This window comes from Engystomops pustulosus, chromosome 5 (assembly GCF_040894005.1).
Source record: "Engystomops pustulosus chromosome 5, aEngPut4.maternal, whole genome shotgun sequence".
In the NCBI taxonomy this organism is placed as follows: domain Eukaryota; kingdom Metazoa; phylum Chordata; class Amphibia; order Anura; family Leptodactylidae; genus Engystomops; species Engystomops pustulosus.
This window is the reverse complement of record NC_092415.1, coordinates 192,871,115-192,887,499: the sequence shown is the minus strand read 5'-3', so window position 1 is coordinate 192,887,499 and position 16,385 is coordinate 192,871,115. Positions and strand designations below refer to the sequence as shown.

The window sequence follows — 16,385 nt, the reverse complement described above, 5'->3', positions numbered from 1 at the left end:
TTTACAAAAATTAAAACCTCCTGTACAGAAAAAAAATTCTTCATTTTGCCGTGTTCTTGCGCTAATAACTTTTTCATACTTTGGTGTATGGAGCTATGAGTGGTGTCATTTTTTGTGACTTCTGATGACGTTTTCATTGCTTCTATTTTTAGGACTGTGCGACCTTTTGATCACTTTTTATAGAATTTTTTCTATTTTTCAAAATGGCAAAAAAATGCCATTTGCGACTTCGGGCGCTATTTTCCGCTACGGGGTTAAACGCAGTAAAAAACGGTTATTATATTTTGATAGATCGGGCATTTTCGGACGCGGCGATACCTAATGTGTTTATGATTTTTACGGTTTATTTATATTTATATCAGTTCTAGGGAAAGGGGGGTGATTTGAATTTTTATGTTTTTTAAATATAATTTTTTTTTTTTACTTTTTTTTATTTATTTTTTTTACTATTTTTCAGACTCCCTAGGGTACTTTAACCCTAGGTTGTCTGATTGATCCTACCATATACTGCCATACTACAGTGTGGCAGTATATGGGGATTTTGCATACCATCTATTACAATGTGCAGATCGCACATTGTAATAGATAGCCTCGATCATGACAGCCTGGGATCTTTGTGTGATCCCAGGCTGTCATGGCAATGGATCGCCGCTCCCCGGTGACGTCACGGGGAGTGACGATCGGAGCCAAGATGGCGGCGCCCACGCGCCGCCGGCTCTTTAATGCCGTCGGCAGCTTTGCCGGCGGCGATCAAAGGGTTAACACCCGCGATCGGTGCAAGCACCGATCGCGGGTGTTAGCGACGGGCGTTTGCTTCATTATGAAGCAAATGCCCGGTGAGTATGAAGAGGGCTCAGCCCGTGAGCCCTCTTCATACTCCCCCATGCGCAGTAAGACGTAAGGGTACGTCTTATTGCGCTATGGGGTTAAAAATGCATTTGTCAGCATTATGAATTGTTTCTGTACTTTATAAAAGTTTATTTCACATTACCTTGTTCCTTGCGAGCAGGTGTGCTGAGTCCCGGGGTGGGGAAACTGTGCTAGTGTCTCAGTTTCCTCGATGCATTTTTCCTCTATTCCACACCATCCCCCATCCTCCCCTGCCTGCTTAATGCACAATAAGGGGAAGGGATCTAGATGAGTGTGGAGGTGAGGAAGAATAAATCAGGAGTCTGGGACACAGGCATAAAACACACTGCTGGCAGGGAGCCAGGTAATCTGAATTACAATTTTATAAAGTACTCAGAACTCTGACTAGGCATTTTTAAAATGAGCATAGCATAGGCTATTAGAACCTGTCACCAGCTAAAAATGACAATCCTAATGACAGGTTTCCTTTAAGCACACCCCACACACAGTTTTCCAAACAGCATGTCTCTTGTTTTCTCTAAGAATACACACGGACTAGAAGCTTAACTGAGAGTAAGATCACATTACAGTCAGGGGCGTAACTATAGTGGTAGCAGCCATAGCAGCTGCTATGGGGCTCGCAGTGTCAGGGGGCCCCGGAATCTGACCTGACACACTAAAGAATGGAGTATGTGCACCATTATATACATATTATGCTGCACATTGTACACCATAATATGTATATAACAGGGCACATTATCCACAAATGCACAGCATGAATCGGCAGCTCAGATAAGAAATGTCGGGGGAGAGGACAATGTCTGGGGGAGAGAAGTGTATAAATTTGTATAAGAGTGTATTAACATGTATATATAGAAATATGTATATTTTTTTAGGGTGTTTGCGGTGTATGCACCATCTGCACTACAATCAGGGGTGTAACTAGCAGATGCAGGGCCCCATAGCAGACTTCTGAATGGGGCCCTGCCTTTCCTAGTTACATCCCTGATTGTAGTGCAGATTGTGCATACACCGCAAATCCCTCTCATTTCAGTCTCTCATTTACATACAAAACAAATTACGATGTTCCAGGTTTCCTGGTCTTCAGAAGAAGGATAAAATAAAGGTTGTCTTCCCTCAGTACAAGGGAATCCACTGGCCGTGCCCCTAATCCAGGGGGGTCATACTGTTGACAGATGCCCTTTCCAAACTTTAGAGAAGGACATTGTTAAAGTGTAAAAAGTATTATTGTTGATCGTATAAGAAATCTCTATCATACAATAAATCTTCTCTGTGTTACAGGAGGATATGGATCACAAGTATTATATGTCCAGAATCTATGGACCATTGGATTCTGCCAGTCGGGATTTATGGGTCAACATCGATGAAATGGAAAAAGAGAAAGTAAAGATTCACGGGATCCTATCAAATACTCATCGACAAGCAGCTGTAAGTACATTGTATGTAGGTCCCGTATTGTCACAAGTGGCCCAGGGAAACAGAGTGCATACTATCTATCTATCTATCTATCTATCTATCTATCTATCTATCTATCTACCATCTATCTATCTATCTATCTATCTATCTATCTATCTCCTATCTATCTATCTATCTATCTATCTATCTATCTCCTATCTATCTATCTATCTATCTATCTATCTATCTATCTATCTCCTATCTATCTATCTCATATCTATCTATCTCCTATCTATCTATCTATCTATCTATCTATCTATCTATCTATCTATCTATCTATCTATCTCCTATCTATCTATCTATCTATCTATCTCCTATCTATCTATCTATCTATCTATCTATCTATCTATCTATCTCCTATCTATCTATCTCATATCTATCTATCTCCTATCTATCTATCTATCTATCTATCTATCTATCTATCTATCTATCTCCTATCTATCTATCTATCTATCTATCTATCTCCTATCTATCTATCTCATATCTATCTATCTATCTATCTATCTATCTATCTATCTATCTATCTATCTGTGTGTGTCTGTGTTTTGTAAATGAGTCCCCAGAATTTTTTATTTTTTTTGTTAAACTGTTGCTTGTATCATTTTTCATTTTTAAAGATTACATTGATGATTTATAATATAACTGGACAATTGTCAGTACAAATCCAATTCTTTACCTTAAACCGATTTCCAGGGCTATTTACTGCCAATAACAGGAGCACTTCTGTATACAATTTGGGTTTGATTTGCAGAACATCGCTTACCGTGACTGGGGCAGAGCTGGACTCCTACACTTGACCCGTAGAAGGATATTGTGCTACATTTTGAGATCCTTCCAGGTTCACTGGAAAACCCCTTGGGAGCTGGGACCCGGCTACCCATTCCCAATATACAGTTCAGAGCCGGCCCCTTTGTGTACACTCGTGACTGGATGAGAAGCGTTTTGCATCATGTGACTGCTTCGGCCAATCAGTGGCTTTTGAGCAATCACATGAGTCAGAGCATTGATCTCAACTGATCACTACAGTCATGTCATCAACATTAGCCCATCCAGGAGGGTACACAAAGATGTCAGGGGACACGTACTAGTTGGGAACCCAAATGAGGTAAGTACATTTTATATTTTTGTCCTTATCCTTCCATGACTCCTACAGAGTTTCCATAGAACTTAAAAAAACATCTTCAGTCACTGAAAGCTGACTACACAATGCACAATTAACATGGATCACTAATTTCGACCATTTCTCGGCCAACCCTACGCCCGTAATGATAATGGTTTTCTTAGAAGTTCTGCAGTACTTGTAACACACATTATACTAGTGATGGCGAACCTATGGCACGGGTGCCAGAGGTGGCACTCAGAGCCCTCTCTATGGGCACCAGCGCCATCACCCCAACGCAGAGTTCGCCAGACAGGACTCAAGGCCTCTTGCAGTCCCAGGCAGCCCAGGACTCTAGAAGGAAGCTACAATGATAATCTGAAACTTCTTCATCTTCTTTCTACTGTATTGGTGTCCTCAGGTACCTACACAATTTACAGCTGTGACAGAGCAGGGAGTCATAAGTTACTGCTTAAATTGACGCATTGGCACTTTGTGAAAAATATGTGGGTTTTGGTTGTAGTTTGGGCACTTTGTGCCTAAAAGGTTTGCCATCACTGCATTATAAAGTATATACAGCATAGCTAGTACATGTCAGCGTATGAATCTTACAGAACGGCTACAAATCCTTGATTTTCCATTTACTCTTGGTGCGTGCAGTACAGAAATCATGTTTTCTGCAGCGGGAAATGAAACAGCAGCGCAATGTGCAGACTTAATGTGCAAATATAAACTTAATGGAACTTAAAATAGTAACAGTTTCTAAAAGTCACGCGGTATGTAATGGCCGCTACAGCATTTCAGGGAGAGCGGGTGACAGAAGAAGGGGAAACTGCAGGTGATTAAGGTCAGAAACCACTGCCTTCTAATGTGCTGCGACCTACTGATACAGAGGGCGGCCATGATGCGGACCCAAAAAAGGATTTGTTTCTACTTGCTAATCCATGTGGTAGCAGCACACAGAGTAAGTGAGCAGAATATTGGCTTTAAACATTTTCCATACTATAGTTTATGATTAACAATACACTAAAATACTAAAAAGAGGAATCTGAATATGAATGAAGCTTAGAATTTGGATTCATAAAGTTGCATGTAGGCGCAGAGCGTCGGAGAGAAGGTGGTGCTTACTGTATGTAACATATTGGTGCACATTTGCTTAGAACAGTGCAGTTACCTGTGTAGTGAGCAGGGGGCGCCAGATTCAGGATTTCTGGCGCATGTTCTTCATGATAGATTGCATCCGATAGATTGCATCACTTTATTTATGGTGCACCTTTAACATGGGGCGTGTGACACAATTCTGTCAGACTTAGCAGGTTAAGTCTGGCGCACGGTCCGACTGAGCTTAAAAAAAGATATGTTCATGCACTCCACTTATTAAACTTGATTGGCTTAGGCTGGGTTCACATTACAATTTGTGCCATGCGTTGTAAGGACACGTCGGGGGGATTCATACGTGTCCTTACTATGTATATGGCACAGACTTATCTGGTTTTGCCACGATAACGAGAACATAACATAAAATGATGGTATCTTCCCTTGTTTTCATGTAACTGCATCAAAAAAAGTGACAAGAGATAATTGCATTTGATATATACTTATCCCAATGTGTGTATACAGTGGGATTAGTCGCGGAGGGAGGAGTTTACCGGCCGCTGCAGATGTACAGGGCGTTTCCCCAGTGATGTCACTGTCCTCATAATGCGCAATATGCTGCATCCGCTCCCAATAGGCTGCTATTGCCTCCGCTGAGCCTATACGTCCCTCAGCAGGAGGGAGCAGGATGGGAAAATGTAGCTTGACGTAGGATGCATCATATAGTGGTCAGAGGGAAGCAACAATTATATCTCCGTCTGCCAATGCATGTCAATGTATACGCTCAGCATATCTATCGGGAGCTTTCCCGACAGATGTCAGGGGTCACATACTAGTTGGGAACCCGAACAAGGTAATGTATTGTACCTTCACATCAGTAATTCCTGCTTGTAAAGGGTTAAAAGTCCTCCGCATATAACCTAAAATCATTTGCCGCTGTATCATGCGCTGAGTGCCCCTAGAAACAAACAGGGGCATGGACCGGCAAGCTGCGACTCCGGGAGTGACGGAGGAGATGAGTTCAACTTTGTTTTTGTTTTTTTTTAAAATCCCTCTCCAGCCCGCCTTTATAATTTTAAAAACTGTTGGACAACCCCTTTAAGATGTTCTTTTGCTCATCATTTAGTTATAATAAGGTTACGTAATAATTAAGTTAAGTTATAAATCTGCTTTGTATGTTACTTTTTTACAAAGTAGCATGAAGGCGCCCATCATTGTGAAATTCTGAGTGGAAGAAGGCGCCTTCTTCAAGGAAAATCATTGACATGGGGGTATAATGTGCTGTTTGACATTTCATAGCTCAGGGTCGGTTTTTTTTTTGTATTAGACCTATAAAAATAGTCATGAAATACCTGGCAGCAGATTGGTTAACTAGGTCATTTGTATGGCAAAATCATTTTTTCTTTAGATTTTCAAGTTGTTATTTTGAAAATTTTTTCTGGTTGGCTACAAAACTGAATTGTGTTATTTGCTGTCAGAGGAGCAGACGTGTATGATTTATATGTCTCCTGGAATTGGAGGTGGAACATCTGCCGGGTGATAACATTGGAAGTAAACAAAGTGAACAGCTGGAGAGTCACGTGATCAGCCCCTCGCTTCTAGGAAACTTCTACAGTTCTTATTTTACCTCCAAATCCCTGGTTGATCTACCATTCCATACTAGATATTCCGTTATAATATAATATATGTTGATCAGATGTACAGCATCGCCCATGAGCTGAAATGTAATGTATTGTGGCCACTGAGGTTTTAATATTTTTCTGTGACCTTTCTGCTCCAAAATTGTCAACTCTACTTGAACATAGATTTTTCCACTTTAAAATGCTGTATATGGTTTTGGTCCCATTGTGCCACTAGACTGGCTTGTGCCTACTCCCAAGAGCATGTTCCAAGTGACCCTATCAGTTTTCTCTCTTAAAATCTTTGTACAAGGGTCTGGACTTCCCTGAAACAGTATGATAAGTCTGCAACCTCTCGAAGTGGTCCTATACTGGTGAAAAACTGGCCCATGGGATGTCAAGAGACATTGGTGTGAAGCATCAAGGTGTCAGGCAAAGGAGATGCACAGATAGGCCAAGGTCAGGGTAGGTGGATATCAAAAAGTTCAGGTTCATTTAAAGGTCAAAAGAAGATAAAAGGTGAGTAGTGCAGGTACAAGTTGAAGAGAAAAACTAAGCTAGGGTTGTCCCTTAGAACTAGGGGACAACCCTTCACAATTCACAAATCAGAGACAGCGATGCATCAAATAGGTCAGGAAAGGAGGGGCACAGATAGGTAGAGGTCAGGGTAGATGGAGATCAAGAAGTTTAGGCACACTTCATGGGTTGGGAAGATAGGGATTGAGAAGTTCATATATAAATAGAAGATCAGGGTGGCCTCCTACTCTTCAGAGTAAACCTTAGCTAGGGTTGTCACCAAGAATTAGCTGGCTCACAAATAGGAGACGGAGCTGCATCAAGGAATCAGGTAAAATAAGGGCACAGATAGGCCAACGTTCCATAGATTTGTTCTTAAGTTGAATTTGTATGTAAGTCAAAACCATATATATTTTATAATTTTAGTTCCAGACATAAAAAAAAATTTCCCCAGTGACAATTGGAGTTTAAAATTTTTTTTGCTGTATTTGGACCAAGGATTATCAACAAAGCTTCATTACAGACACCTTACAGTTGATCATTGCAGTCTGGGACTATAGTAACATCCAGAGACTTCACCAGAGGTTACAGGGGGCAGAGGGGTCTGTCTGTCAGAGGAATCTTCCCGACCATAGTCAGGGGTTTACGGTTGGATCCTGGGACAACCAAAATGTAAACACCAGAACTGATAGGGCCAGGTTGGAATTATATCTGTAAAATGATGTATTTTTGATAACATTGAATTGGAGGATGTGTTATTTTGTTATCCTGAGCATATTTAAGAATTTTGTCTTTGCGGGAACACCCCTTTATAGATCTGCAAAGTTGAGAACTATTTAAAGCCTCTTAAAAAATTTTGGAAAACTATATCAGTTCGCAAACCCCCTGTCAGGCGCCAAGGGTAGTGGACCCACTGGACTACCGTGGACGATGACGCAAGCCGACACCTGAGACCGGAGTCTGGTTTTCACCATAGCCCGCCACAAATCACAGATGATCACGGTGCGCCTCCAACCCAAATCATGGGTCGCGGGAGCACCTGTGACACCCCCTTTCCTCAAAGATGCCTGAGATGGTACATACACCACCGGCAACGTCTCTTGACCCTTTATTCAACCTAAAACTTCGAACATTTCAGGACACCTCTTTCAGAGAATATTCTGTATTAGTGTCCATCCTTTCCCCGACTAACAAACATCTTATTTATGCTGTCCCTGTCATATTCCATCAGTACGACGCTTCGAAAGGAGATATTTTTAAGATGACAAAGTGCAACAACAGTGAATTTGCTTCTCTCAGACATAAAGGTTAAACTATTTTGATGAAAAGAATAAAAAAAAAATCTGTCCGGGGTATGCTAAGCATTTCATTTTACCGAAATTCTCTTTCGATTACATTGGCTGCTTTGTTCCCATGGCAACTGCTTGCAAGTGAATGTTATTAGAAGCTAAACTGAAGTAGTATATGGAGTATAATGAATAAAACACTCTTTGGTATAAAACTTTAATCCAGTGTTTTCCCTCAGTATGAAAAAAAAAAATAACTCCTTCTATCGTTGTCCCTTGCAGAGAGTGAACCTGTCCTTTGATTTTCCGTTCTACGGCCATTTTCTACGGGAAATTACAGTGGCGACCGGAGGTAAGTACCACTACACTTCTCTACGCTAAGAAATTGTGTATGGATTTCCTCCTGGCTCGGAATCAAATAATATACCTATGGTGCCTGGGTGGTCTACAATAAAAAGAGACGCACACGTTAGAAAGCCATTTACCGGAGAAGTTTGGAGTTTAACCTGGGGAGAATCATTTTCATGCCTCATAATAGTGGAAAGATTGGAGGCTTTTAAGCAGAAAATTCATTCTTTATGGTTTTGTACCAATGATTACAATTTCCTCTTCTAAACTTTCTGGATATTTCTCCAAGAGCTATGAGTGCAACCAGTGTGTGACAAAAATATGTCTTACTAGAATGATCCAGCTTCTATCTATCTATCGATCATCTATCCACCCTTCGATATGATGAATCACTCATTGCCATAATCCCGTTTTCACAAATTCCTGACAGTCAACTGTTATCACGGGGAAACTTACTGTTGGCCATTCTTTGACGAGCCATGGGCCTTCCACTTTAGCTTTGTATAGTAGTGATCGGCTGTCTGGCATGTTTACGACAAGTTTTTACGACAAGTTTACTCTGGTTGTCCGTTACGTTGTGTATAGACAATAATTTCTCCAACACAATTGCAGAAGTTTTGCAAGTATTTTAAATTCGAGCTTATTTCAAAGAATTCTGCCGCTGTGTTACTTGTCATGTTGAAGACGTTCATTCTATGCGTGAGATTTAGTTATATCTATTTAGGCAAGCCTATAACACTCATTAACTGCATGAAATGTCAACTCTCCCTTTACTAATCCATCCTATGTCCTATCTCCCATCTGTTATCTGGCAAACAACTGATATATACCAAGCTCCAGGCTTCTCTGCAGTCTTTTTCACCAAGGACCCTGTAAATAAGATGGCGACTGATGGCTGGTTCAAGCAGCAACATCGTTGTTTAGTAAATTATTTATTAAATTATTTTATATTGTTCCCTTATAAAGAATGGCTGGACCATTATACAACCTCTTGTGTCACCCCCTCATCCACATAGTCTGTAAGCTCTTGTGAGCAGGGCCCTCACTCCTATTGTTCCATATGACTGTTTGTTCTTTGTAATGTAATATAGTTGTATATGTCCCCTATGATTTCTAAAGCGCTACGGAATTTGATGGCGCTATATAAATAAAGATTATTATTATTATTATTATTATTATCAACATTATTGTTAACAGCACAATACTGCTCCGAGAGCTCTTGGATTACGAACCAGTCCCAATGTCTGTGTGTTCACAGAAAAACGAAACCGATCCAAGGCTTCAACCTTGGGAGTTTTCAAGTTTCTTCCAGGTGATATATTCTCCAAGGCAGTTCCACGAGTTATCTGTTGTTGGAGTAGATAAACACTCATGCAGATGCTACAGTTGTGCTGTGTTTTCCAATTCCCAACAGTTCTCCCTGTAAAGTCTCCTCCACTGCGAAATCAGGAATAATAAACACACATAACACAGTGCTGTATGATAAAAAGTAATTCACTGTATTTAATCAGTATTTAAAAGGTCTATAGTAAAAACCACATCTCACACGTTTGGCTTCCTTGTTGGACCTTGGGTTTGGCCTGACTCACGGCAACTTCTGAGGTTGATGCCTTGGATAGGCAAATATTTTCTATGGGTGAGACTTATCTAGGTTTCTATGCCTAAAATCTGCCGTACAAGCCCTAAAATAGAGTTCCTGGTGCTTGGCCGGGAATTGCACCTATTTCCCCCCTTGTACCACCTCAATGCCATGGGGCGTGAATGGGGCAGATTAGCCCATGCACAAGCTACATCCTGTGCCCATTCAATTACAAGCCAGACCGGACCACTTGATAAATCTGGCAGATACCAGGGGTGGGGGCACATTTAGTGCCAGTTTGTGAATAATGTGCCCCTATAATTCATATTAGATCCTGACATACATATAGAGCATCAGCCCCAGAGATTATGGGGGCCTGCACTATGGTGGGATGCTGCTGCTTCTGAAGCTGGAACTAGAAAGAAGCTGACCCACAAATTGTAAACTATATGGTTATTCTCTGGAGCTCTGCTGATTGTAGTTCAAATGGGCATTATCGTGACCTCCGGATAGTCTTGATAAAAGCTTACATTTTTGTTTTAGTTGAATGTTAGAGACATTTTCATTTATGTATATATTTAAATTTTTGTTAAAAAAAAACTTTTGTTGTTTTAAATCAGGTGTTATGTATAAATTTAAGGGGTTGTCTATGAACAAAATCTTAGTTTTAAACATAATAAAACTTTTATACTCACCTCTCTCCGTGCTCCCGTTCATACTCTGCACCGCTCATCCTAACCGGAGACCGGTGGTGCTGTCCGGAGCACAGCTACGTGCCTGCTACTGCCTTAAACTTATTCTCTAGGACAGTGGTGGCGAACCTATGGCACGGGTGCCAGAGGTGGCACTCAGAGCCATTTCTGTGGGCACTCAGACCATCACCCCAGGACAGAGTTCACCAAATAGGACCAAATACACCAAATCTTCCTGCAGTCCCAGGCAACTAGAGAGATGCTGCTCTCAGTGCTATATTAAAGCGACACTTTATTGGCTGTGGGAAAAATGAGAAGGTGTGGACTGGGCTGCATTATCTTTGGAGGTCATCTTGCTGGACCCACAATACTTCCTCTCCAGAATGAGACCCTGGAGAGAGGCTACAATGAGAGTCTGAATTTGCCTTCTTTCAACTGTATTGGTTGCCTCAGGGGCCGATATGATTGAAAGATGCGGAAGAACAGGTAGCAATAAGTTACTGCTTAAAATGTTGTGTTGGCACTTCACGGTAAATAAGTGGATTTTGGTTGTAGTTTGGGCACTTGGTCTCCAAAAGGTTCGCCATCACTGCTCTAGGAGATGCACAGCTGTGGTCAAGACAGGACCACCGGCTTCTGTATGTAAACATTGACCACCAGTGACTGATGGCTAAACCGGAGCATTGGGGGAGGCAAGTACAAGAAGTGAATTAATTTTACAGCCCCCCAGCCCTATATATACATATATATATATATCATGGAACAACCCCTTTAACACTAAAATGTGCACCTGTGAAATGACTGTATGGATGAATGAGACATTGAACACTTTGTCAGCTGCTGATGGGATCTCTGCACCGGCCTGTAACCCATAAACTGCAGTAATAACATATTTAGCAGTAAATCAGCATATAGATCGCATACAGTAGTCATAAACAGAGGAATTTGGCCTTTTAGCCTCCTCCGTTGCAGTTCCCGGGCACTTGTCCATCTTGCCTGCAGGTAATCTGTACATCTATAAATACTATGAGCGCGATGCAATGTGGTGGAATGGGTCTGAAATGTAAAGAAAGGAACAGATGGCCGCAGCATACTGTATATTAATGAACTCGTGTAGAGGCATATCTCAGCGAGATAGATTTAGAAACATGTGCATTCATTTGTTTAACGCTTGTATCACTTGTCATTGGGACAAGTTTTTTGTAGGGTTTTTTAATTCTTTTTGTTGAAGCTTGTTCACTGACCAAACTCACTTGGACTCATTATAGCCGTCCTTGGATACCAGATAAATTATAAAGTTGAATATTTGGGAATCTGAGGGAACACTTTTTAGATAAAAGAAGGGGGTCAGTTAGTTACTAGGGCTCTATGGGAACTTGTCACTAGCTGTATTTGTGAAAATACAAGTTTTCCTCTGATCTTATATTCATGAATATTATCATAAGGTGTTGGCTGGGCGATTGTTGATGGACAGCAACCGCACACAAAACATTATACAGAACATTATACAGCATTACTGAGCAGTGTGGGCCTACCCAGAAAACTGCCAGTTGGTCATAATATGTTATAAGTATTTACATCCTAGAGAACCCCTTTAAAGGACATCTATCACCACCTTAGGGGTGTTAGACTGTCCTAGAACTCCTGCTTGTTACCAGGCTCCAGAATCGCTGATAAAACAACTTTATAAACTTAGCAAATAGTACTGGAGGTGCTCCGGGTCGCGTCATCTGAGCTCTTCCGCTCAGTAATTTATGCACGCCCCCGGCTAATAGATATGCTTAACTCTTCTCCGTCGCAGTTCCCCGGCCTACTGTGACATCAGCCGGCTTGTAAGAAATCTTGCGCAGGTGTTAGAACTTGTCCCTTATGCAGCCAACATTGTCACCAGTTTGGCAAAGGACAAGTTCTCGCGAGGCCGGGAAACTGCGACGGAGAGGAGTTGTGCATAACAATTAGCCATGACCCGGAGCGTCTCCGTTACTATTTGCTAAGTTTATGAAGTCTTTGGGGCAGATTTACTTATCCGGTCCCGTCGCGATCCCGCGGTGCGTTGTCCGACGAGGATTTGGGTCTGGTGCGATTCCCTAACATTGTGCGTCCGAGTTCCTGCATGTGTCGCTGCTGCGCCAAGGTCTGCCGGAGTTCACCTTCTTCTTCCTGGTGCATGTGAGTGCTTGATCTTGCGACACAAATCCTTTTTTAAATTTTTCCGAATCCGTTGGGTTGTACGATGGCCCGCCCCCCGATTTCTGTCGCGTGCAAGCCGGCTACGATTAGGTGCACCAAAATCCCGGGGCAATTCGGCGCAAAACCCTTAATGAGCCCCATTGTCTGCAATTCTGTAGCCTGGAAACTAGCTGAAAGAAGCGAGATCATCCCCTACAGGTAACGAGTATGAGTTATAGGACAGTCTAACACCCCTACAGTGGTGATAGATGTCCTTTAAGTCTGATGTAGAATTATTTTTTGATAGTCAAGCCTAAAATCAAAGCACAGTCAATTTTTCGGGCCATGTTTTTATCAACCAATTTAAAAGGTATGTATAAATTACCCAACACATTGTGGATTCTTACAGACGACATCTATAATAATGATAACAGCAAAAAGCCATAATTGTACGACTGCCATGTGAATGACATTGCCTGGGAAAAAAAATTGCATTGAAAATATTGAAATGAAATTAATAGCTTCCTTTAGAGTTATTTCAGATCTGAAATTGCTTTCATACTTCACTTAGAAAGACGGAAAAGTTTGATTGATTGTTATAAACTCGTGAAAAGCCAAGAACAGACTCATCCCTAAAGTAGTACCGTAAGATGATTAAGATGGAATGGATGAGGGCTGAGATTTAATCTCGGTGACTAAGTTAAGACAGAAAAGTAGAAATATTGGATTCTGAGGTAAATAAACAGCTGACTCCACTACCTTGTAGGACATGAGCAGAATATAGAGCAGATGCAAATGTCCTCCTACGTTCCCATTCTATAGACGCAGTACCCAAAACTGGAAAAAAAATTAAAAAACAGAAGTTATATTAAAAAATAGCAGATAAGGTCAGGCTATAGATCATCACTGCTAAGGCTAGGGACTATATAGTGAATATCAAGCTGAGATCAATACCAAGTTCAAGTCAAACCTCAAAAGAGAAACTGAGGGTCAAGTTGAAATAAACAAGAGGGCAAAATTTTGAATTCATAAAACACTGGAATACATACAAGAGAGGGAAAGTGCCTTCCTCATCATGCAGGGTGGAGATGAAAGGATTTTCCAAATGTATTTTTGGGTCCGGTTGCATAGAGTTTGCCTCTAAATATTTTCAGTCCATTTCAGTTTCACGTTGTCCAAGTTGACATTTCCATGATGGACCTAAAAGATTGTATGTTACATTTCCAGCCATGAGGAATCTATAATATGAAGTAGATCTGATGGTACATCCTGGCACCCGATAACCTAACCTAACTTGTTAAAAAAACTTTATTTTAGTGATATGTAAATTAACTGCAGAGGCTACTGGGGCATGGAGCAGGCTAAGTGCCAGGCCGGGCTAGGCCGGGCTAGTACACGCCCCAGTAGTCTCTGCAGGTCATTTACATATTACTAAAATAAAGTTTTTTTAACAAGTTAGGTTCCAGGATTATTAAATTCCGGTTAGGGCAGAGGCCGGCAGGAGGAATTTATAATCACATATACTTCTGATGGCAGATACCTCAAGGTAGGTTTCTTTTACATCTGGGAAAGCCAAGATGCGTGGCTAGGTTGTAAGTTCATCCAAATGAACCTTCCATAGGTTGGGAAATTCTTGGTTCCAAAATGAAAGATTCCGTGGGAACACTCTGAATTGCTAGACTTTTTACAGAATTTTGCATGCACGACCAGTGGTAACAAGTCTTGTGCCCTTTATGAGCTCTTGGGCTTCTGTGTGCTGGAGCTGCAACATTTTGCAGTATATTGTGATTTGTTCCAAATTCCCAAAGTATTAGACTTGCCAAAATACTAAAATTTGGGGGAATTCCTCTAGCTTATCTCCATATGTTTTTTTTTCTCCCCATGCTCTTTTTTTTGAAGTTCTTTCCTTACCTCCTTGTTTGCCAACAATGTAGTTCCTCAGAGTCTCATACAGTTTTTTCAGCCAATACCAAAAAGAAATGAATACCCGTGTTATACCCATCTGTATACTTACTATGTAGGGTCTTTGTTTGGGTCAAAATACCAAATGTCCATATGTTACGCCAATGATAAGCCAATCCTTACCACTCTTGTTGATCAGCTTTTCTACACTGTTCAGGGTCGGAAGAACACAACTCCATCCATAGTGTGTCACTGGTCTATCTGAAATGCAGGTAAAGTTTTTTGTTGAGGTGAATGAGAACTTCACCTTCAGTAAGGACAGTACAATACTCCAATGCACATAGTAGGAGCCCCACCATTTCCATAACCTGCTCATTGAGGAGAACACCCAAAGTTCACTGTTATCACCTGATCATTGGAGAGGGACACCCATGGTCCACTACTATCACCTGATCAATGGTGCGGGACACCCAAGGTCCACTGCTATCACCTGATCATTGGTGGGGGACACCCAAGGTCCACAGCTATCACCTGAGCATTGGTGGGGGACACCCAAGGTCCACTGCTATCACCTGATCATTGGTGGGGGACACCCATGGTCCACTGCTATCACCTGATCATTGGAGAGGGACACCCAAGGTCCACTACTATCACCTGATCAATGGTGAGGGACACCCAAGGTCCACTGCTATCACCTGATCATTGGTGGGGGACACCCAAGGTCCACTGCTATCACCTGAGCATTGGTGGGGGACACCCAATGTCCACTGCTATCACCTGAGCATTGGTGGGGGACACCCAAAGTCCACTGCTATCACCTGATCATTGGTGGGGGACACCCAAGGTCCACTGCTATCACCTGATCAATGGTGAGGGACACCCAAGGTCCACTGCTATCACCTGATAATTGGTGGGGGACACCCAAGGTCCACTGCTATCACCTGATCATTGGAGAGGGACACCCAAGGTCCACTACTATCACCTGATCAATGGTGAGGGACACCCAAGGTCCACTGCTATCACCTGATCATTGGTGGGGGACACCCAAGGTCCACTGCTATCCCCTGATCATTGGCGGGGGACACCCAAGGTCCACTGCTATCACCTGATCATTGGCGGGGGACACCCAAGGTCCACTGCTATCACCTGATCATTGGTGGGGGACACCCAAGGTCCACTACTATCACCTGATCAATGGTGAGGGACACCCAAGGTCCACTGCTATCACCTGATCATTGGTGGGGGACACCCAAGGTCCACTGCTATCACCTGATCATTGGCGGGGGACACCCAAGGTCCACTGCTATCACCTGATCATTGGCGGGGGACACCCAAGGTCCACTGCTATCACCTGATCATTGGTGGGGGACACCCAAGGTCCACTGCTATCACCTGAGTATTGGTGGGGGACACCCAAGGTCCACTGCTATCACCTGAGCATTGGTAGGGGAAATCCAAGGTCCATTATTATTACCTGAGCATTAGTGGGGGATAACCAAGGTCCACTGCTATCACCTGAGCATTGGTGGGAGATACCCAAGGTCCACTGCTATCACCTGAGCATTGGTGGGGGACACCCAAGGTCCACTGCTATCACCTAATCATTGGAGGGGGACACCCATGGTTCACTGCTTTCACCTGATCATTGGAGGGGGACATCCGAGGTGCACTGCTATCACCTGATCATTGGTGGGGAACACCAAAGGTCCACTGCTATCACCTGATCATTGGTGGGGGACACCAAAGGTCCACTGC

The 16,385-nt window shown here is 42.3% G+C and overlaps 1 protein-coding gene across 1 annotated transcript in view; it reads left to right on the top strand.

Annotated features, from left to right (window-relative positions):
* The window catches only part of PLXDC2 (plexin domain containing 2), a 282,435-nt gene that overhangs the window by 149,663 nt on the left and 116,387 nt on the right, over positions 1 to 16,385 (top strand). The window contains exons 3-4 of the mRNA XM_072154195.1: positions 2,152 to 2,298; positions 8,223 to 8,292. Coding sequence (XP_072010296.1) covers positions 2,152 to 2,298; positions 8,223 to 8,292 — 217 coding nt within the window. The remainder of the gene's footprint in view (positions 1 to 2,151; positions 2,299 to 8,222; positions 8,293 to 16,385) is intronic.